This window comes from Pimephales promelas, chromosome 21 (genome assembly GCF_988280905.1).
Source record: "Pimephales promelas chromosome 21, fPimPro1.hap1.1, whole genome shotgun sequence".
Classification (NCBI taxonomy): Eukaryota; Metazoa; Chordata; class Actinopteri; order Cypriniformes; family Leuciscidae; genus Pimephales; species Pimephales promelas.
This window is the reverse complement of record NC_142789.1, coordinates 22,061,239-22,084,959: the sequence shown is the minus strand read 5'-3', so window position 1 is coordinate 22,084,959 and position 23,721 is coordinate 22,061,239. Positions and strand designations below refer to the sequence as shown.

At 36.9% G+C, this 23,721-nt stretch overlaps 1 protein-coding gene across 1 annotated transcript; it reads right to left on the bottom strand.

Annotated features, from left to right (window-relative positions):
* Positions 1-1,054: 1,054 nt before the first annotated feature.
* On the bottom strand, positions 1,055-22,922 carry lrrc38b (leucine rich repeat containing 38b). The gene is made up of 2 exons (XM_039683744.2): positions 20,462-22,922; positions 1,055-4,818 (listed from the first exon to the last, which is right to left on the bottom strand). Exons 1-2 carry the CDS (start codon positions 21,087-21,089, stop codon positions 4,571-4,573), a joined length of 876 nt encoding a protein of 291 aa, XP_039539678.1. The 5' UTR covers positions 21,090-22,922; the 3' UTR covers positions 1,055-4,570.
* Positions 22,923-23,721: the final 799 nt, after the last annotated feature.

The window sequence follows — 23,721 nt, the reverse complement described above, 5'->3', positions numbered from 1 at the left end:
GGGGCTTTTCAATCGGATACGAGCTATAAAGCAGCACTGGATGCAGCAGTGATGCTGACCTGGCGATCTTGTTGATGGACTAGTAAGTAAATATTTCTAAGTTTGGCTGCAGCATCTTTTCAGTTTCTTGAAGTTCTACAAAGATATAGGTGTGAATTTAGATATTGATGAGCAAATTTTCATTCATTTCGTTGACCAGTCTAATATCAAAGTAGGCCTACCCATAAACACCCCCTAGATCTCTTATTTAAAGGCACACTATGCAAGATTTGTACCTTAAAATAACAGCTTCAGAGGAGTATCAAGGCATGAGTGCAGTTGTATTTACGACGGTAACGTTAAATACAAGTACTCTACGGGTCGCTGTTTGAGAAAAACATAATTCCTGCATAGTGTTTCAAAGATAGATTCAAAGATGCATAGTGCCTTTAAAGTGCCCCTGTGAGGAGACCTGCTCTTATAGAATCAGAGGTTGGGACCTGGAAACATAGTCAGACATGGATTTCCCAAAAATGGCACTTCCTCTTAGTGTGAGCAGGACAGACAAGTGTTCCCGCCTCTCCCTCCTAGCTCACGCTTAGACATACCACCGTGCAAGCCTCAGGCCCTGTAGCCATGGTTACCAAATGAAGTAAATGCTTGCAGGAGGGCTCTCTATTTCCACCCTTCATTGCCTGAGTGTTTTCACCATAGATTTTCCAACACCAAGTTTATGGAGAACGGCATTACCGTTTCTCTTGGACACTTGCGTCACTGCACCGACCTATTACTTTATTTTGCTTTTTGGAGTCATTAAAGAATCATGTGGACAAAATCAGGGGCTGGCCATCTGCTCTATTATAAAACAGCAATGTGGGCAAACACCTGTCACATGACCCAACTAGACACCACTTCTCTCCACAGCTGTAATCTATCAAAAAGCATAACTTGTAAATGCAAACAACAACTTGGAAATGATGTTAATACATTTGTGCATGGAAAAGTGGGTCTGAACTGCTAGACTGACTAAATATGTCACAAGAAAATCAATGTAAAGAAAAGAAGATCCGTCAAAAATAGTTTACTGTTTAATATAATGTATTTCATCAACAGTGCACTGCCATATGAAGTAAAAAAAAAAAAAAAAAAGTACTGAATGATGTAACCATTTGGTCATGCAGGAAAAAAACCTCTTTCTTTCTACTGTAACTACATAGTAGTTGGTTTTCTAGGTATATATGTTCAGTTAAGACTGAGAACAAATATACTCCATGTTATAATGCAACACACATCTTTACTACATAGCTCAGTGTGACAGTTGTGACACAGGATTACAATGGGAGCTCTGGGCTCTTTTCAAATGACACATACTGAATTATTGACAGATGGTACAGCAATGAACACGCTATATTTTACTTGCTATTGTAGACAATGAAGCAAAAGTATTAACTTGATGCATTCTGTCACTGCACAAATAAAATGATCCATGTAAGATCAGTGGCTGTTCTGTTTGTAGTATTAAAAACTTCAAAGTCATGGGTTCCCTCAGGAATTTCAAAATTTCAATTTATGATTTTAAAGAGGACCTATTATGCTTTTACGTTTTCAACTTTCTTTAGTGCACATGACAAAGGTCCAGTGTGCACAAAGTCCAGTCCAAAAAAGCGACTCTCTATATCAGCAAGCACTGTTTCTGAACTCCCTGAAACGCCTCATTTGTAGTCTTGAGTTTTCTTCCGAGAATGTACACGTCATAATATTCATGTAGGTAATTTCCACCCTGGGTATACGCAAGAAAGGTGGGGTGGGGGAGGCCTGGTTGAGTTGTTAGTTAGCGCTAGCACTGTGTTGAAACTCAGGATGGTCAGGATGACATTTCCAAAACACACTCAAAGTTGTTGACCAATCACAACACACTGGTCCAACCAACCAATAAAGCACATTGTGCTTTTCAGACAGAGACCGGAACTAAACAGGGCTGCATTTCCCAAAAGCTTTGTAAGCCTAAGTTGATTTTAGAGAAAATTTTGGGAAATTGTTCTAAGATCAGCTGATGCTTTTGGGAAACGCAGCCCGGAGCATTACTGACTGGGAAGAGAGGTGCTTAAAAATGTAAAATATATATATATATATATATATATATATATATATATATTACATTCAAGCATGAATATGACCTATTCTAGAAATATTCAAGACTTTGTTAAAAGGCATAATATGGCCTCTGTAGATATTAAAAATAATATGATTAATTAACTGATTCATTGTCTTTATATAGCTAATTTTTAAAACATTTTCTTTTTCAATTTTCACATTTCAGGTTTGACTATGTATGACGTACAGTATGTTGCAGAACAGAACATTAATGTGCATTCATATTTTTTTACTATTATTTTGTTTTTGTTTTTTATCCATAAAACAGAACCTGCTATTAAAAACTTTGAAATTCCAAAGGGAAACCATGCCGAGGTCGGCCTACAAACTGACGTCATGACTAAACAGTTCCATTGTCATGGCATATGAAGTGTCTATAACATTCTGAATTTTCAAAAGACAATATCTCATTTTACTTGCAAATACATACAGCTAGCTATAAATATTTGGGTAAATATGTGGGGGGAAATCTTTCAATATGACAAATATTATAGCTGCAGGTTTGATTTATGCTGATGATACCATGCTACAGTCGAGCTTTGAAAGATTGTGCATATGGTCAACCGTGTCCTGACACTGGAACATTTACACTACATTATTATGCATCCGTGCTCTCTTACATCCAACACAATATGATGGCTAAGGTTGTGTGACTGGAATAAAATTCATTTGAAATAAGACGGCTATTGAATCACAATTATATATTTTTCCATCCCCAACATTTCTGAAGACTAGCACATTGTCTGCCTCATTCCACAGATCCAATTACTTATTCATGCACTGCAAAAAAATGAAGTTGTGATACCTGTCTGGGAAAAAAAAGCTATATATATTCTCAAAATAGCACATCCATAGCATCTGCTAATGGGCAGCAAAAGTGGAACAGAGGATGGTGAAAGACATTGGGATATTAATAAAAGTGATTAATTGTGCAAAAGACACAAATAAACTAATTCTTAAGACACATGAAGCCCTTTCAAATAAGGATATGAAAGAAGCAAGATGTTGAAGTAATAATAAAAGAAAACAAAAACAATCAAATGTCTTTTCCTGACATTCGAAAATCATTTGCCCCACACGGTCTATTGACAAAATCATTTTCTTGAAATAGATGGTATTGATGGAATTGACATCATTAACAAATGTATTATATTATTAATATGTAATATTAATATTATTAGTTGACAGACACTAGACAGCAATCTGAAGACACATGAATGTACAATGGCCTCAAAACATATTTGGACACTTAAGTCACACTTACGAATTCTGAAAGGAAAGGATGCTGTAGCTACTTAAACATACTTCCCTTTTCTGCAATTGCTTTTTTTCACAAAACAGTCTCAAAGCAATTTTTTCTTCAATATACATTAAAATTGAATTATTCATTAACATACAAATACATAATATAAGGCATTTTTAATTAATCATTCATTTTTATGTAAACCAATCACAAATCTTTTGTGTGTTGTTTTTGTGCGTGCTTTGCTTGGTTTAATCTTGCAATTGCAATATAGAAGTTTGACTTAAATATCCAAATACTGTTTAGGCCCACTGTATGCCTTTTTCAAATATACCTTTAAGACATGAATAATACAATGACATTTGTAGTATGCAGTTATTTTTATCCCATAAATATTGTCTTTAGGTCACATTAAGGGTAAATATGTGAGTAGTACCATAATTAGGCTAAATAAATGTAATCTTGCTAAGATTACAGATTCTCTTTAAAGAAAAATAAATCTATATTTCAAAACACATTAACCTCAGTCCCTCAGTCGAAAGCGTTCTTTGGCAGATCTGGGCTGAACCAGAATACCCGGTGCTTTGAGGGCAGGAGTTTGTTAGCTAGAACCATTTTAAAGTGCGGCATTTGACACGGCTATTCACATTAAGCTCTATTCTAAACTTTCCATTTCAGGTAATGCTTTCTAAAATCTCTCTAAGCTCATGTTATTTCCCCCCATCCTTTCAAAATGCAAAGAAAATGGCTTCCATCACACATACTTGGCTGTATAAAGCTGGATCGTTTGACTTCTGACTCCCATTGCATGACTTCGTCTAGCCGTTTCATCAGTGCTCGTCTGAACCGTTGTGCTAATTTGGCACAATCAACAATTATCACAGCTGAAATTTGTTAACTTTATATTGACCACATGAGGGAAAGTCTACGGACAATAACACAGAGAATTCTATTGCGGGACAGGATCTCAAAGAATTTCCTTCAACACGTAAATCCCTGGAAGTTTGCATACTAAGGCTTACTTTCATACCAAAAATCCTTTGATTCTGAGGGTACTGCATCCGTACTAGCCACTATCAATCAGGCTATCTCTGCTCAAGTTCTACCTGGTGTCTGTTCAGTCACGCTGTTTGCTTGGGACTCTGTCAAGAACATGCAGCTCTGAATCATATCGAAGGTCGTTCGGCTCCCTCTTCATTCTTCACTCTCCTCCTCGTCCCCTTTAGTGCCCTTGCTCCAGCGCTGAAAACAGTGGACGGTGGATGCCAGGAAGAAGCTGGCCATGATGGCAGCCACCGAGACGGAGATGCCCGAGAAGATGATGATGAAGAAATCGGTGAGGGTGAGGGTGATCTGGCACTCCCGAAAACTGTCCTGGGAGAGCTGGCTGAGAGGCACACGGCGTCCATCGGTGGGTAAAGAGCACTCCATTCCCTCTATACCTGTATAAGCAGCACAAAAACATAATACAGGGGGTTTTAGTTATTATTGTATAGGCTTCACATTACAATGGTTAGATCAACATGGTTTCCATGAAACAAACTGGTGTTTTTTTTTTTTTTTTTAATGAAAAACTGCTTAATATAGATTTAGGCCTAAAAGCCCATATGGTCCTGTATAACAATGCTGGGTTGTTTTATACCAAATTTTGGTCAAATATGGACAAACCCAAATGTTGGGTTAAAAATGTAATTTCAAATTTTAACCCAACTTCAACTTTCACTCTCAACTGTAAATGTTTTAATTGCTTTTTTTAACCCAACATTTGGGTTTGTCCATATATGACCTAAATTTGGGTTGAAACAACCCAGCATTTTTTAGAGTGTACACACTTTCCTGCATGGGCTGTTGGGTAATAGTCTACAGTGGAGTGTAAGATTGGTAAAAGAGCACACTGGGCCTCAAAATGGGTGCTAGTGAGTATCATTACGAATCATAAAATGATTAAAAAAAACAAACAAAAAAAAAAAACGAACACCCTTTGGTCTGCAGGGTTGTGTTTTGAATGCCTTTTAAATTTCTATTTAAAGGCTTAGTTCACCCAAATTATATATATAGACACACACACACACACACACACATTATGGAAGTCAATGGGATCCATCAACTGTTTGGTTACCCATATTCTTCAAAATATCTTCTTTTTTGTTCAACGGAAGAAAGAAACTCATACAAGGTTGGATCAACTTGAGGGTCAGTAAATGATTTTTGGGTGAACTAATGTAAATTTCCAAATCAAATTTCAATGTAAGGAAGTTAAATTAAATTAAATAATTTCTCATTCATTTGACTCAAATTTTAGCTAATAAAAGCAGGACAAAGTTTGAATGTGGCTTAGCGGCCTATTTTGAAGGATAATATATATATATAATATATATATATATATATATATATGTTTCTTGAGCAGTAGATCAGCACATTATTTCTGAAGGATCATGTGACAGTGGATTCAGCTTTGCCAAGTTGACAATTTAAAATATTTTCAAACAGAAAAGAGTTATTTTAAAATGTAATGAAATTTCACAGCTTTACGGTTTATTTTTGCTCAAATAAATGCAGTCTTGGTGAGAATAAGAGACTTAATTCAAAGACAAAACTTTTGAATTATGGTATTATAATTGATTTTTAAGTTTACATACAAGGACTGCACAATTGCATTGTATGGACATTCAGATCAGATTCAAATGGAATATGTGGACTCGTTTCAAGAACTTATTGAATTTTTTCAGATGGAAATGAAATGGCAGGGGGCTTATGACAATGCCTAAAATAGCTCTCATGTTTATTTATGCCACTGTTTGACCAGGACAAAAGTCAGACTGTCAGCCCTCAATCATTTAAAACAGAAGTAAAAGACACACGCACATGCACACACTCTCAGTGTGACCCTGTTGATTCACTGCTGTGTGTTAATGAGACTGAATCAAGGGCATATGAGACCCGGGCACGTCTACACATAATCATGAAATCCACAGAGAGGAAAATCCAACAACAGCTTTCAGATGCGTAGAGAAATATAATCAACTCACATTATATAAATGTGAATTATATATTTGTGTAGATGCGAGTAGATGTTAATAAGAGAGTGATTCGAGTTTACCCAGATGAATCCAAAAAATAAAATAAAAGCAGAAAATACAAAGGAAATAAGAAAGAAAAGTACATTATATCAAGGCTGGCTTGTTTTCTTCTATGGCTGAATGCTTAAAGGCAAGAAATAAAACAGCAGGAGCATGTCATGAGATCCAAAGATGATAAAACAAGTATTGGGCTTTTTCACTCGTTTCTCTCCCTCTCGCAGTCAGAATGTGCAGTCTCACTGAAGAATGGGAGTGATGACATGTTCGCTCCCATTGCTTTTAACTGCCAGGTCATCTGATGCACTGGAGCGTGAGGCTCTGTGTGGGAGATGTAACTATATCCAGAGCGAACTCACAGTTTGTGTGGGATAGCTGCATAGCGGCAGTAGATGACAGAAGTGTGAATCTAGCATATCTCATTTTCACTTGCTCTGTAAAACACTGCAAGCATTATATATATGCTTCAACTACTGTTTTACAGTAAATTACACAGGCCCCCAAAAAGCATTAAAGGTGCAATGTGTAAAAAATTTGAGTATCTATTAAAGCTACACTGTGTGATTTTTATCCCCATCTAGCGGTGAAAAGGTATGACCATCCAATGAATATTAGTTTCTGTTCCTCTCAATTCCAATTTCGTTTTAAATCAGTCCTTCCAGAAAAACGCGAAGTTTTTTTGTGATTTTTGCGGGCAAAAATCCTTGATTACGACGCCCGTTTTCTTTTATGCGATGAAATTGCGGGAACTTGCAAAAATTGCGGAAACTTGCAAAAATTGCGGGAATTTGCAAAAATTGCGGGAACTTGCAAAAACTGCAGTTTGATGAAAAAGAGAAAAAAAGTGATTCCCCCAACACCCTGTTCTCACTAGGCTACTACCTTAATGTAAAGAGTAATTTCTTATTACTTCCTTTGATAAGAAAGCATACTACATCATAGAAAGTGCTGGGAATATTTAATTTCTCATCTTGTTTTATTTCAGACTATAACGAGTGTAAATAAGGTGTGGCCCCTTTAAGAGCTGCACGCTCTCTGTTGAATTGTCTGCAGTGTTACATGTGCGCCTCAAACACCCCATGTGTGTGGGTAATTTCTGTTTGATGCTAATTCTTTTATCTTATGTTGTTTATTAAGTAACGATGTGACGGTAGAATGTGCGACAGACAGTTGTACGAGTCGATTTGTGAGATGTCAATCGCCTCTGTGAGTCTGTATGGCCTCTGCAATAACTTCAGCTGTGTGATATCCCGTCGCGTAATTGCGTCACTTCATAACGTTCCCATCGAAACAGGGGGAAATGGCTGCTCAAACACAACATTTTCCAACTTTCTGCTAAGATATATGTGACTTTTTTGCAACGAAAATGCGAGGATTATGAAATCATGCAAACCCCGCATATTTTGCATGGAAATCGGAAATCGCAAAAGTGCGGGGTATATGAAAAAATGCGGCCCCCCGCATAAATATGCGGACTTTGGCTGATTTTGCATTGAATTCAGCGATCGCATAATCGCGTTTTTCTGGAGGGACTATTAAATCCTACGGTGGCCAATGTAGTCCAAGATTAACTTGGCTTCCAGTTCGAACTTGTCTATGAGTGTTAACTCAAACATAAACGCGAAAGGCGAAGCTTGAATTAACGGGTATGTCCCTCTTTGGCTAATGTACTTTCAAGATGGAGGGGCAACATGGCGTCCAATATTAGAACCCCTTACCCGTATGTATTTTCAATGGCATATTATACACTCGAACAAAGTAAATATACATTAATGAGCACATATATTTTTGAAAGAACTAAGTGTTTTTAGCTAAGAATAAACTAAAATAGTTGCACAGTGTAGCTTTAACATTACAATTGGGTGATACCCAGATAAGCCTGGAAAGTATGTATAATGTAAAAATATGATTTGCAATTAATATATAATGATGGGTAAACATATATTTTTAATAAAATATTCTGAAACTTACTGTGAAACACTTTATAATGTACATTATTTTTTGAAATTGAAATAATCAAGTGCAAGGGCGTATGGGTATTAACCCTATATATGGAATTTCACCATGTAACACGGTCTGGTTATTTTACAGTATTTTTTTAACCATAATGTTATTGGGGGGGTTGTGGAGGGGACAAGCTATTATGCATTGATTTCACTATGCATTTCTGTATTTGTTGTATTGTTTTAGCATGCTTAATTCTACATTATTAATTCAATATCATTCATTATGCATCATTTTGAAAATCATTCATGTAAAATATTGAAAAAATAATCTACAAGTGATATTTACAGCAAAATCAATACATGGTAGGTCATTTTCACTCATAACACAACATAAAAAACAGGATTGCACTGCATGCATGCTGGGTTCCCACATTGTTTGTGTGATGAAAAAATTTGCTGTGATGAAAAAGTGATGAAAGATTTGCTGACTGTCATGAGAGTTCAATACTAATTTACCATAATAGCTCTAGAGTTATTCCAATTCAATGAGGTACTATCATTTTGCAGTATACAAGCATGATAAGTAGAAGCCAGTAATATGCGGTCACATTCACAGTCAGATGTTTTACTGTGTGTATTAAACGCCCATAGAATTTCATTAAAAAGCATCTGATTATTAACTATTAAAGCCTATGAAGACATTTTAAAAATTGGTTGTAACAGTCATGGCCTCAGCATCAGTCCTGACACCAGCCTGCTTTTATGCTACTGAAACCCATGTTGGTTCCTGGCAATTCAGTCCAAAGGAAATGTTCATAAATGATCATTTGAAAAAGGAAACCTGTTGGCTAAAAATCATGGACAGTTGTGGATTGATACACTCCGCAGGCCTTGAGGTTGTCAGGATATTATTAACAGGATGATATTAGTCTGATACCCGTTCTTGTGCCATTAGTCACCAGTTCTCAGTGACAGCCAGGAGGACTATCCAATACCAATTTGAGCTTAATGTGTCACCAGTCCTTTACAACACAGCACCACAGGTCAATGTCATGAGATTAAAAAGGCCATTTGATGCTTTGTAATGTTTTTGTAATTAGATTGTTTCAGACAGACTAGGAATGAAAAAAAAAATTTTAAAAGCATAAAGCAAAATAGCATCATATCACTCAATAAACAAAATAGCATCAAAGTTTACTCCTTTAACAACTTTGTCATGGCTGTTGACAGATACTTAGCAAGGAACCTAACGTCCACAGAAACTGGTATGTGTTTTTGTGTTAAATTACTAGCTTCCAAGATAAACACGGTCAGAGGGCTAAATGTCCTGCAGGTTTCAGGCATGAAACGTTGACATGATTAAGTCACAGGTGGAAGTACCGGGGGAAGTCGAGTTCAGAGAAGGTGGGTGGATGATACTGGAGCCAAATGTAATGGGAAACCTCAAACACTGAAGTGGTGCATAGTTTAGCTTGTGTTAAAAAAAAAAAAAATCAGTGTAATATACATCGTTTTAAGTCTAAAATGAGACTTCTTTTCTTAGTTTTTGGAGTCAATTATTTGACTGCCTTGATTGTTTCTAAAATAGTTGTATAATGATAAACAATTAAGCTGGCATTAGCCAGCAAGTCTTTATTTTATTTAAACAATTTTTGTATTAATGCATTATTATTTTCCACTTTTATTGAAATACAAAGGAGGATTCAAATTGTGTGAGCACAGCTCAACTGCTGCTCTGACTGTTAATTGTTTGAACATATTTGATAACTGTATTTCTATATATAAAACATACATTTCTATATAAAGTACAAAACTGTATGCACTCACAGCATTTACATTACTTTATTTTTCATCTCCAAGTAAGAATCTATGTATCGACATATTGATTTTCACATCAGATTCAAGAACAAATCTGAAATGTGAGCTTGGACAGTCCATATGTGTTTTAGTTTTCAGAATAACTCACTGGAGGATGAGGATTTATATTCACATACATAGCTTTTTCCCACTCATCACTCTGCTAACTTCAGATTCTGGCCTTCGGCACTTTTAAGAGGCTATGCTTTTTGATCATGCGATCCCCATTTGCCTTATGCAGGTTTAATAATGTTTATTAACACTTCACATATACCTGCGCATGGTATGTTTTTTTTTTTTCTATTTTAATTGTTAGTAGGTGGAGAGCAAAATTTATGCTCAGAGAGAGATGAATTAACCAATACTCTATGGCAGAAAATATTCTTAACCTCAGCGCATCGTGACCTGGTTACGGTTTGCAAATGATTTATTTCTGTCACAGGTTACTGTACTTGAGCTGGTGGCCTGGGCAGCCTGCTATATTGGAGCTATATTTTGCAGATATGAGGTTTTTGAAAAAATTCAATCATATTTATATGTCCGCAGGTGCACTCTGCCACGGTTCAAGGAGAATTCGAACACTGTTTGAAATGTATATGTTGTGTTCATGGAGGGCAACCAGGCAAAAACAACTCGTCCTATAAAGAGCCTGTGGAAATTTTCAATGTTTGTTTTCCGAATACAAAGGTTAAGTTTATTTAAAGGAACTGCTCTACTAAGGATGCTCTGATTGATACTGGGCTGTCAGTATATTCCCCTACCATAAAAAGGTAAGCTGAAAAGTGGAGCATGCAGCTAATATTATTCAGAGCCCATAAAAGGGAGAGTTTCCATTTATTTAGGAAGGGGATGAATGAAGAAGAACAGTTGATTCAGGGCAACAGGGCAGAGGGTTTCGAATGTAAATTACTACATGTGGATAATGACTGTTACAATGTACTGTTATGTTAGTATTTTGCAATTATTAAATTGTATTTTTTAAATAATTTTCTAAACGTACACATATTCACGTGTTGATGCAATGTTTCATTTAATATTTTGTAAATTAGCAATCAAAGGTATGGGGTTGTTCAGATTTTTTTTTTTTTGTTATTACGTTTATTTCCGTTTACCAAGACTGCATTTATTTGAACAAAATACAGTAACAAGAGTGATTTTATTACAATGTAAAATAACTCTTTTCTACTGTATTTTATTTTAAAATATAATTTGTTTCCTGTGATATCAAAGCTGAATTTTCAGAATCATTACTCCAGTCTTCAAATTTTTTGAACAGACATGGAAGTGTTTAAAAAAAACATTTCTATAAGTAGAGAATATATTCATTTTCAAATACATTAATATTCAAATAAATAAACTTCCTAAATGGAATTTCCTTGTTCATCCTGCCACAATGTCTTGTTGTTGATAGGACAAAGTTTTGGATTTTGTTTCAGGTGGATGTTTACACTAAACGCTGAAAACGTTAGGTCTCTTCACACCCTCGGCTGAGCTGTGAACACTCAAAGTGGTCAGATTCCAGTACAGCTCTAAGAGGCCCAGGGGAAGACTAACACACTCGCTTGCTTTTAAAGAGAGGATCTGAGACGAGATGTGCTAGACAGTGTCAGGTTCTCTCTCTCGTGAGTGTCAAAAGATAGTCTTCTGTCAAACATGTGTCACGGACAGCTGAGATTAATCACGCTGATTTTCTCTGACCTTTCAACCTAAATAAGTTTTCCTACAGGGAGTAAGCCTAATTCTGTCAATTTGAACATTTATTCTGACCTTGTTATATACCTGGGGCGCACGAGTACCACAAAGCATGCCCCTCCAAGTTACACCTGCAAGTTTCGAGTCGATGTCACTGACCTAAACAATCTTTTGAAGTTAGACTAGCTTAGTAGCTTATAATTGCTTTTGAAAAATATGAAGTATGAAATAACAATAGTAAAACATTAAATAAATTATACTACCATACCATATTAATACACTCATGGTAATTAGGGGTATCATGATTTTTGATTTTTTTTTTTTCTGATGCGCTGTTAACATGTGCTTTTCTGAGCACATAAAACCAAAGTGCTCAGAAAAGCGTTTTTTTTTTTTTTTTTTTTTTTAAAGATGAAAATTTAAAAATTAATAATTGTCATAATTTACTCTCTCAAGTTGTTTAAACCCAAACAAGTTTATAATAAAAGTATATAATAATAAAACCTGAATAAAAGTTATTTTGAAGAATGTGGTTAACTAAACAGTTGCTGGCCCAGGTTTATTTACCCACATTCTTAAAAATTACTTTTATTTCCATAAAAGTTAAAAGGGGGGTGGGGGGTGTTAATAAACAAAACACAAAGAGAAAATCACTCACTGCTCTTGACTGAGAAATTTAAGCTTTAATGTACAATTTTTTTTAGTGTTTTATTTTCATTTGTTTGTTTAAATACTTTCTTAAATGCTACTGTTAAATAAAACCTACTTTAGCTGAAAAAAAAAATAAAAATAAAGCCCGGTTTATTTCATTTTTATGTTAAAGTTATGTATGTGTATCTTTGTTCTTAATTTAATAACAAAGAACATGAATGACAAAAGATTTTTATCTTCACCACTTTGGCCTAAATGTCTGCCATTCTTTTTTTTATTACCTAAGGCTTTGTTTCTTAAAATAAGGACATTAGTTTGGCTATGCTCAGTCACTTTCCAAATTGTAAAACTAGCACGAAAAAGAATTGTGATAAAATTGTGAATTTCCTGAAAAAAAATTGTGATATTATATTTTTGCCATATCGCCCACCCCTCATGGTAATTATATCTAAAAACCTACCCTGTAAACCTAAACCTTACCCTAAACCAACTGCTTTCATAAAATGAAAATACTGATGAAATCAAACAGGATGACTTTGAGTGTCTGGTGATCTTCATGTTACACGATTGGTATGCATTATCACTAGATTAAAAAGTGAGGAAACTGAAGTAGAAGAGCAGAACTAGTGACAACATCAACAATTTCAGAGGAAGGGGCTCTGGTGACATCCCAAATGGCAGTTTCATTGTGGGGGAGTAATTAGTAGAGGTGTGGCTTGAACAGTGGGACACTTGATTTCTGAAAGCAGCGTTAGCCAAATATAGTTGCAAGTTCCGTCGTTACCAACATAGTTCAAGGATTTGGCGTTTCCCGAACCCATAGTTAGGCACAATAAGTATATGTGTAGATAATTTATGTCTACACAAAAATCCTCTAATTCATTGACACTTATTTCATCCCCATATTGTGAACCATGTGGCATTCACTATACAAGTTATATAGTGAAGGAGTGAGGGATTCGAATGCCATCAAGCGAACAGCCAGGTGATTGTCGGCACTTGATGGATTACATTCAAAATTAGCGTCTGGTAAGAGGAATGAATGCTTCGGTGTAACGCACTGTTTCGCCAGTGATTGATTTACTTGCCCGATGTGAGCCTGATATTGGAGTCTGGCATCTTCCCCATCTCTAACTCCATTCAGGCCATTGACTATACGCGCATGAATAGCCGGTGTGTATTTCAGCATATTGACAACCTTGCCTGACCTCAGCTTAACTCCATCTTTGCTATCTATCTTGTAATACACTGCACAGGAGAACTCAAGGGCTCTAGTAAAAGCTGTTTGATTGAGCTCTGAAAATGGTACCGTTTTGCATGTATTAGCATTTAAAAAGAAAATCACTGTTAAAGATGAAGCTGACAAAGGTCAAGGGGAGGTAGAGAATTAGCAAGCGAGATATTATGGTGAATAAGCTTTCGGCCCTGTGTCAGCAACAGTGCGTGACTCATATTAATCAGGAGGGGTTCCCCACAAACAAGGGATCAGTGATGTCACAGACACATGATATTGCATTCAGTTAGACATACTCTGCATACCATTTGTGGCATGAAGCATACAGTGGAGTTATTTTAGCATGCAGAAAACACACACTATTGCACTTATGGAAACATGCCAGCAGGCAGAACATAACGCATGCATTTTAAAACAAACTATGTGCTGAGGATTTATTTGATCTCTATTACATAAGGATATATGCTGAAAGTACAACATGCCAGTCGATATGCAGCCTGACATGCCCAGATGGTGGAAATTAATTTCATTAGAATGTTTTTTTTTTTTTTTTTTTTTGTATGCATCCAACTGTTTAATTCATTAGCAGGTCATATTATGATGTGATACTAGCTTAGGAAAATATCCAAGTCATATTCAAGCAGTTTGTTCAATACAGAGTGTAGAGGTTGTAGAGGTCATGGGTTAAATTCCTAAGAAACATACTAATAAAATGTATATAAACAGAATAAACAGTGTGTTGCTTTGAGAATAAAGGTGTTAGCGACGTTCATCTTAATCGGAGGTCAGTTTATAAGGTTTCTGTTAACATGTCTTGGGTAAACAGCTGGTTGTAAATCAGTTAAAATGAGCCCCCTCAGGCTACTTTTACACTGGTCAGGGCAGTCTGAGGTCACAGGTGATTTTAATTATAGATGCGCTTTGTTCTGTCTCAACCATGAGCAGTGATGACAGGGGCGGATCATGTTTACACTTGTTTCCCTCGTAAAAGATTAATGGCAGAGGCGGCTGGTAGACTGAGAAAGTCCACTGAGCACATCCTCTCCTGAGGACACTGTGAGCAAAGAGTCCAGTTATTTTCGTGAAATCGTTAATTTTCACATGGATTTGAAACTGTATAGGGAATTCAAGTTCTCACAACCAATAAAAGCATAAACTATGCCACTTTTAACTTGTTTTAGGAATATGCAAATGATTATATAATATACAATAATTATATTAAACAATTGGCCTATATTAATAATAATTGGAATAATGATGATAATGATTATAATAACAATTATTATTATTATTATTATTAGTAGTAGTAGTAGACTTTCATAGTATTATGAAAATACATGGTCACATTATAAAAAGTATGCACAGTTGGTTAGATTAAGGAGAGCAGGGGTCATGGGCAACACTTCTAACCCCACTCTACAATTCATAAATTGATTATGAATCATTAAAGTTGTAGGTTGGTTTTTTTTATGTTGATTTTATTAAAAAGGCACTTTATTCTTATACTTATAGTACAAAAGTTCAAGCTGAGAAGATAACATCTGCTCACTTTCTGATCGGATTTATCTTCATATTAATTCATCTATTAAATGGCACCGTAGTGACTAGCTCTTGCCTTCATCCACCAGATATAGTTCAAAGGTCACACAGTAAAGGGCCCATCCGTCCATTAAATCATTACATCAGCCATTATCCATTGCAGCCCACTCTGCCAGGCTGCCTAGTCTGTGTTCAGGGGCGTATGATCACATGTGCACATGGGAAATCAAAATGTGTGAAAGAGCATCAGCACAAACAAGCGCAGAGCAAGTCTGCACTAGCTACACACCAGACACGATAAGCGTAGAATCAGTGGTGTCAATAAAAGCAGAGCCATCCATCCAGTATATACGTCTCTGTCTGTCTATGTGAGTGTGTACGGACTTAAAAAACGGTTTCCTGTGACCATTAACTCAAGTGATTTGGTCTTGATATAAACCAGGCTTGGCAGTGATCGACTGTAATGGGCTCTCATTTATTCTGATTGTTGATGCTCACAGAGGATTATCTAGACACTCTCTATTCACCAAACGAGTCTCCATCTGTCAAACATAGTGAGGATGCCACATACTTAAGCATTGAACACACGCATACAGATCGCAAATACTATGCTATTGAACTAAGTGTGTGTATTTAACATTTCACCTTAACATATCAGTTTGCATGTGTGCTAGATAATTGTATCTGAAACTGAACTGCAGCAGAGATTGAGAATAAAATTGGCACTCTGTTTCTGATGAATATGATTTATATATATATACAGTATATATAGGTAAGACAAAGTCCAAAGTCTTTACCAAAATTACCAAAACACATGTTAAGCATATACATGTCCATCGCTCTTTGACTATAATATCGGGGAATATAGTCTGAAAATGTAATATAATATCCATTTTCAGAAGCTCTAAGAAAATTTGATTGGACCTGACCGAAGAAATCCTCTTTCAGCCAGGCAGTGCAGGATGTCTCTAAATGAAAATGACCACAACCACAAAAAAGAACTTAGAAAGTGCAATCACAAAAATAAATTACATTTTAAAATTTACTAGAAAGAATAGCATCCAGTACAAATGGCCCTCCCCAAAACAAAAATGGTCTTATGCTCAAAGATATGGAAAAAACAAACAATATATGGAATTCTATAAAGGGACTTTTTGGAATTGATTAATTTGATTAAATGCTTATAAATGCCACTATAATGACTTTGAATGACCTAGAAATTCCCTTAAGTAGTTACTATATCATTATGATCCAAACCAGATGACAGCTAGTGAAAAAAAGTATACTTTATTGAATTTGATTGAATACAACTTTTAACAAACTTTAAATTAATTGTACTTTAAAATATTTTCTAAAGGTATATTTTGAAAATTTCTGTATACTTGTATAATGTATACTTAAGTGAGAATTCAGTTTATTTTTTAAAAGTGGTTTATTTGCACTTTATTATATATATATATATATATATATATATATATATATATATATATATATATATATATATACACAGTATGTTGGAAATGACCATAGTAAAAATGCATCGAAAGTATATTTTCAAAATATATTATAGTATTTTGTACAAAGTATAGCCAAGTAATATTTCTTTATTAATGTGCATTTGTTATTGAAGACAAAGTGTGCAATTTGTAGTATAGCCTCATGGTCGGCACCGATAGCCTCGTGGGCAATTGTATCAACTTCTATCGCCGTTGTTCTTTGGGAGACCAGAGTTCGAGTCCAGGCTTGTGGTCCTTTCCTGATCCCGTCTCTTCCCTCTCCCACCTCACTTCCAACCAAGCTACTATCCTATCCTAATAAAAGGCAAAAATGCCAAAAATAAATATAAAAAAACAACATTGGTATGTATATATTGCATGGCTACTGTATATATTGCAAACAAACACGTAATGAATTTGTAATGTACTTGTAACACACAAGTATATAATAACATAATGATAATATAATAATAGGAATCATTTATTGATGAGGCTCTGAGATCAGATCAAAAGTGAATTGCAGGATGTAACATATAGCCATAGTGAGAGGATAATCTACAGTAATATTTTCAGCTTCTAATCCAACAATTTCTTTTTCCTATCATTTTTCTCATGCAGCTAGAAATAGAAGGACAGATAGTTCCTGCTGCTAGGAAATCCATCTTCTCATTAAGGGGATAATCCACGGTGAGCTCTGATAATGCAGATATGCATTCGCAAATTGTGTCTGACCAACGCAAAGCATCTCGGGTAAGATCAGCAGTTCAACTGAAGAGTTTAAGAGGGTAATAAACCATTCCTCTGGTAGGAATAGAACAGCTACAACGTTAATTTGATTTAAAATTCCATTTTCCTAAACCTTCAGGCAGAATATACCATTTCTCTATAGACTGCTCTCTTTCTCCTGAGAATTTACTATCACATAGACTAGAAATGCAATGCACCAAGCATACCCTGATGTATTCAAAATCAATGATTGCAGCAGCAGTCATAGATTAGATCATAACACATCAGTCACTAAATCTAAATGAATTAGCATGATCTCATTCATCATATAATTGTAGGTGAAGTCCATCTCTAGATGAATAGCCTATTAGGACAAGCTGTCCATGCACAGTCCAGTCATCCGTTTATGTCCGCTACAAAGGTCATTCTAAGCTGTTTGTAGTTATCACCAGCTGCTCTTTGACTTCCTCAAGTCATAAGAGCCCAGTGATGCAGAAATAAGTGGAAAACATGAGGTGAGATGTGCGCTCCTAACTCAATTCCAGAGTGCATCTACGGTGGGCCTGTTGGCGGGTATGCCGGAGGCTTGGCTCCACTTTTGGCTGCCCGTCTGCTGCTGACGCTGATGCTGATGTGAGTTTGGCTCCCTTTTCTCACACAATTCATTATTACCCTCTAATAAGTGATTTGAAAGCCCATGATAAATGTATTTCTCGGAGCCACTAAGGGATCTCATATTTCATCCGGTGCACAAACTTCTTTTTAAGGACCAAACTGAAATTTCGAAGACATCGAAAATGTGAATGCAATGATAAAAGATAGCTAATGTGATTTTCTGTTCACTGTGGTTGCATTCTCAGATGTTTTTTAGAAAAGACTAGGTTTCACATACACCTTTAAGTAGCTTTTATAAACGTGCATTATAACAAAATATCACTGGTCTGCATCTTCAGACAAAACAATGGTACAGTCACTAAGCTGTTTCCAGTTAAAACAGCTCAAAAATGCATTTAAGTCTGGGACTGGGCTTGAGCCTTGTCGTTGAACCCGCAGGCATAATATATGTTTCGCAGTAGCCATTGTGTGGATACTCCACAAGAGGGGCTTTTCTCCTTGCACTTAAGTAAGGTCATGTTCATGCGTAAACAAACAGTGCAAGCGGCTCAGCTAAATGACACATAATGGAGCTCTGGGGCTGCATGGTGTTTGCCCATAAGATAATGTTTGTTCAGAGTTATCTATTTTCCCTTTTTATCCACTGGGAAATGATAGCTAGATACAATTTCAAGTTGTAAATCTCCCCGTCTTCTTGCGGTAAAATCTAGCATGCAGATAGATAGAGGGAGATAGAGTCAATTTATTCACCATCTGATTTATGGGTTTATGCTGCTTGTGGGTTTTGATGTTAACCCAGAATAGACACAGTGGCCGTCATTTATCACAATAATCTACAGGTTTGCTACATGTATATAATATTTATTTAAACAGAATGCAACAACTTTCAAAATGAAATGCTGTAAACTATGTGTCGAAGAAAATAACATATGATGACTGTTAATATTTCTTTTTTTGCATTTTATTTCAGCTAAGTATTTGTAAGAAATACAAACCACTAATATTTATGTACAATTCAGTCACTAGAGGAATTTATGTTTTGCTTTCAGTAAATATGCTTCTTTCTAATATTTATGTCGATGAATCTCAAATAAAGTGTCCAGTGGAAAATCTTGATCTATTTCACAGAACTGTATTTATCAAAAAATGAAATGAATCTCTGAATAAGCTGACTTTTTTTTCTTTTTTGCTAGTGACCCTTCCTCTGAGAATGATACTCTTTCATTTTCTCTCTCTCTCAGTCTTGCAAAATATTTTTTATGACTGTCTGAGTCTGAAGATTATACCTAAATATCTACCCTAAAACACATAGCTTTTTATGCTATGGATATACATTAAGGGTGTTAATATGTTACTTTCATGTACATGATGATACTAAATGATTACCATATTCATGCAACATGGTAAAAACATGGTATTACCACAGTATAGTAAAACACCCGGAAATTCAAATTCCATCATCATTACTAACGTTGTTATTCCAAATCTCTTTCTTCCAAGTAAAATAAAGGAGAAAAATGTCTCAACAGTTTTTGTCTATAAAATGAAAGTCAGTGGGTCCAAAACAACACCCAAAACAGAACCCCAACACAGTGACTTTCAGTGTATAGACAAAAACAGGGAAACAATCTTAGAATGTATTATTCCTTAATGTTCCCTAAAAAAAGAACATTATATGTTTGGAACATCAAAAAACTATGACAGAATTTACATTTTTGAGTATACTATCCCTTTAACCTCTATGAACACTACCACAAAGTAATCACAGATCAGGAAAAAAAACAGGTTAATTCCATCACTGTAACCTCAATGAACAGCAGAACAATATCAAAGCAAGAAGCAATGATGAAAATCCCCATATAAATTACATGTCCATAAACGACTGATATATCACACACACAAGCTCCCTGGCCCGGCGGGAATAAGCAGGTGTTCGGCATGCGTAGCATGTCCTATGATCACAAACCATATGGAATGTAAAATGTGAGCTCTGTAGAGGATAAGGGCATCACTGCCTCCTTAAACATGGCACAATGTTTTGGCACTGTCCTCATTTATCTGTCATTACTCTGGAAATCCCTTGTAGTCATTGTAGGGGTGGGAGAGAGCTAAATTTAGATCAGAAGAAGAGGTCCCTTGTTTAATCTGGAGTAATATAAATAGCAAAGAATCTTGACATACAGTAACGTTTATGCAACAGTAAGACAAGGCTCAAAAAGCTACAATGGTTGATGTCAAATTCAAGGACTTACCATTGGGAAGCTTGTGACTGTTTTCCACCAGCCAGGTAAATAGGTTGGCAAAGTTGCAGTTGCACACCCAAGGGTTGCCCTCTAACCTAACCACCCGGAGCGAGGGCAGCTGGCTCAGGGCGCTCACCTGTAGCCCGGAAAGGGCATTGCGTTCTAGTTCTAGTTCACGCAAGGAGGTGAGACCCATGAAAGCATCTTCATTGACCATGCTCAGGTACGGGTTGTTGCCCAAGCGCAACTTAATTAGGCTCCTCGACTCTCCAAAAGTCCCTTTGGGGATCTCGGTCAGGTTGTTGCTGCCGAGATCCAGGAAAACCAGCCTGGAAGAAGTGCTGAGGGTGCCCGGCTCAAAGTGTGAGAGTGAGTTGTTGCGGAGGTCCAGGTAGACCAGGTCACTGTAGAGCACTAGGAAGTCCGAAGGAATCCGTGGGATCCAGTTGTCCGCCAACAGTAGCCTCCGCACGTCCAAGGGGATCTCGTCCGGAAGACGGGTAAGTCCACGGCCGCTACAGTCCACAGTGTGAGGGTCTGGGCAAAGGCAGGTGGCTGGGCAGTTATCCCCTTGAGTCAACAAAGTGAAGGAGAGCAAGGCAAGGACAGGCTGGAGCCGGTAGACACATGGCAACATGGTCAAGAAAGAAGGGGGAAAGAGAGGGAATAGGGTTCTGGGGTGAAGGGGATCAGGGTCAGAGGGCAGGAGATTAGGAAAGGGGAGGGGAAGGGGAAATCGAGAAAAGAAATAGTGGAATCAGTGCCAGCGCAGGAGCATCCTGCTGTCCTGGGCAAGAAATCTTAAGGCTTGCACATGAAGCAGCTCGAGCAAGACGAGGACGCTGTTTTCCAAGAGATCATGTAGCATGCAGCCCTGGAGTGATGAGCAGACTGCTGGCTTTGAAGGCACGAGGGGAGGAGAGATAGCGAGCAGTGGGAGGGAGCACGAAAACATGAGAGACTGAGAGAAACGGGTGGAGAAATCTGCAGACAGAGGTAAACAGAGACCAGAGAGGCAGAATGAGTGGAAAATCAGAGGCACGGACAGATTGGCAACGTGGAAGAGGAGAGGAGGTGGGGTGGGGTGGTGGGGGGGGGTAATCTTCCAGCCGTTCTCTCGCAGTTAACCCGCGCTCGATCGAAGTCCGACGCAAAAGGATTCAGCATAGAGAGGCTCTGTCATGGTGAGAAAAGAGTGACATTTTTGCATCCCTCCATTTGTCTCTGAGCTGAGCGCAGGAATTAATGCTCAACCGCCGGGTGTTATCATGACCCTTGGCACTTTGGAGCGATTGTAACTGAGCTGTCATGGTCCTAATGAGGAGAATTCCCACAGAGAATTAGGTGCAGGGCAGCGGTATGCTCTTCCCTTCCCTTTCCTCTTCTTATCTCCCTTTTGTCTGGCTCCCGCGTGCCGTGCGATTCCAAGGCACGACTGTGTCTGATGAGCGGTTGTACAGCACGGTTTTGCAGCTCTGTTGCTATGGTGAGGAAATCCAAATATCCACATAGAAGTCGTCTGCATGCAGATTAGAGACAGGCGTGGGGAACGGGGGAAGTCTATCAGCATGCTGGCTCATGGACTCCACTGCTTTTGTCCTCCTGTGTTGTCTTTGCCGTTTAATATGGAGGGATGAGGCACCATGCACTCAACACGTGATGTCATTTCCTAGTAAGATAAATGGTCACACAATTGCAACAGATTTTACATGCAATTGTGTTCCTGTGCTCTTGTATCATTGTATAGTTTCCTACACATTATAAAAATCTATTCTATTGTTCTGTCAATAAATCAGAAAAGAATTCGGACCCAGAAAACAGATTTTAGTAATTCTCTAGACTTGACCTTCATATGGCAGAAATCGATTTCAAATCAATCCCAGAGTTTTTTTTTTTTTTTTTGTTGTTGTTGTTGTTGTTATTTTTAAGCAAACATCAGTGCCAAAGTTAATTAGGGAAATTTCTAGGAAGGAAAGGGCACGTCTTCATTCATTTAGCTCTCGCCAGCAGTTCACTCAATCATTGCTGCTTAAAGTAAAGGACAGCGAGGACAGCATAAGACACTCATAAGCTCCTTCAACATCTCCAGACAGGTAAATGGAATTAGGAGAGCAGACTTCAGTCACGACACAAAGTAAACCAGGAAATGACATGAATTGTAAAGGACAGGTGAAACATGCCAAAATGGGGTCACAAACATATCAGTAATAGTGCATTTGAAAGAGACGTTTCCCAGGGTTTCATATAGAAAAAGAAAGTATATTGCATGTGAATACATGTATGTTTGTCTGTATATAAATAAAATTAACTGTAGAATTGACTGTTTGAACTACCAAACTTTAATATATAGTAAGAGATTTGAGAAATCCATTTTTTTGTCATCGATATTTATGCCCTTATATTTTTGACAGTATTGAACTTACTTCAGTGAAACATGTCTAATCGTGTAAACAATTTGTGAATAAATAAGCATTTAAAATTTCATTTCAATTGAATTTATGTCATTATTTATGTTTTAGATGAAATTCCTCTTTGGTGTGCCTGCTGAGTTTCTTATCCTTCCATTGGGCGTGACCAATTCAATATCCACATTCAATGGACACATGATCTCTTTTGCACAGAAAAGTTAAGAGAAATATATTATTGTGCACAAATTCCATTTTCATGACTTTACTTTGGTTTAAAATTTCTGCAAAATGAATGAATCTCAATTTAGATAGAATTCAGTAGCTTTCTTACCTATAAAACCCTTGGTGTGCCTTTCAAGAAATACAGACAGGATCTAAAAGTCAAAACAGAGCAGTTCATGCAATACAAGAAAAGTGAAGATGTATCTAGAACATCGCTCCTGTCTTCATAATGGTGCACGCTCCCGACGGTATGGATCTCTATTTAAGTTCCATAGTTCCATAGCATATGCAAAATTAAGTCTCCTCCCGGTCTATCCCTACACAGACTTCAGGTCCAAGAAACGGAAGCCTTTGAAAGATCACTCAAATTATGTTTGGAATGAGGCCATATTACCATAAAACTGCACAATTAATTAGATGCCCATGAAAAATATGTAGAGGGCATGTGTGTCTGTGACAGTGGATTGCAATCATGACTTTCCATTCCCTATGAATAAATACCAGACTTTATATGGGACAAGCCAACTTCTTTTCCTCATTATTGATTTCAGCAACTGGTCGCCACATAAAATCAACAAAAGTAAGTCAAAAGTGAACTTGTCCTCTCTTTTCTTCACCTAGTTGTACTACTATGCAAGA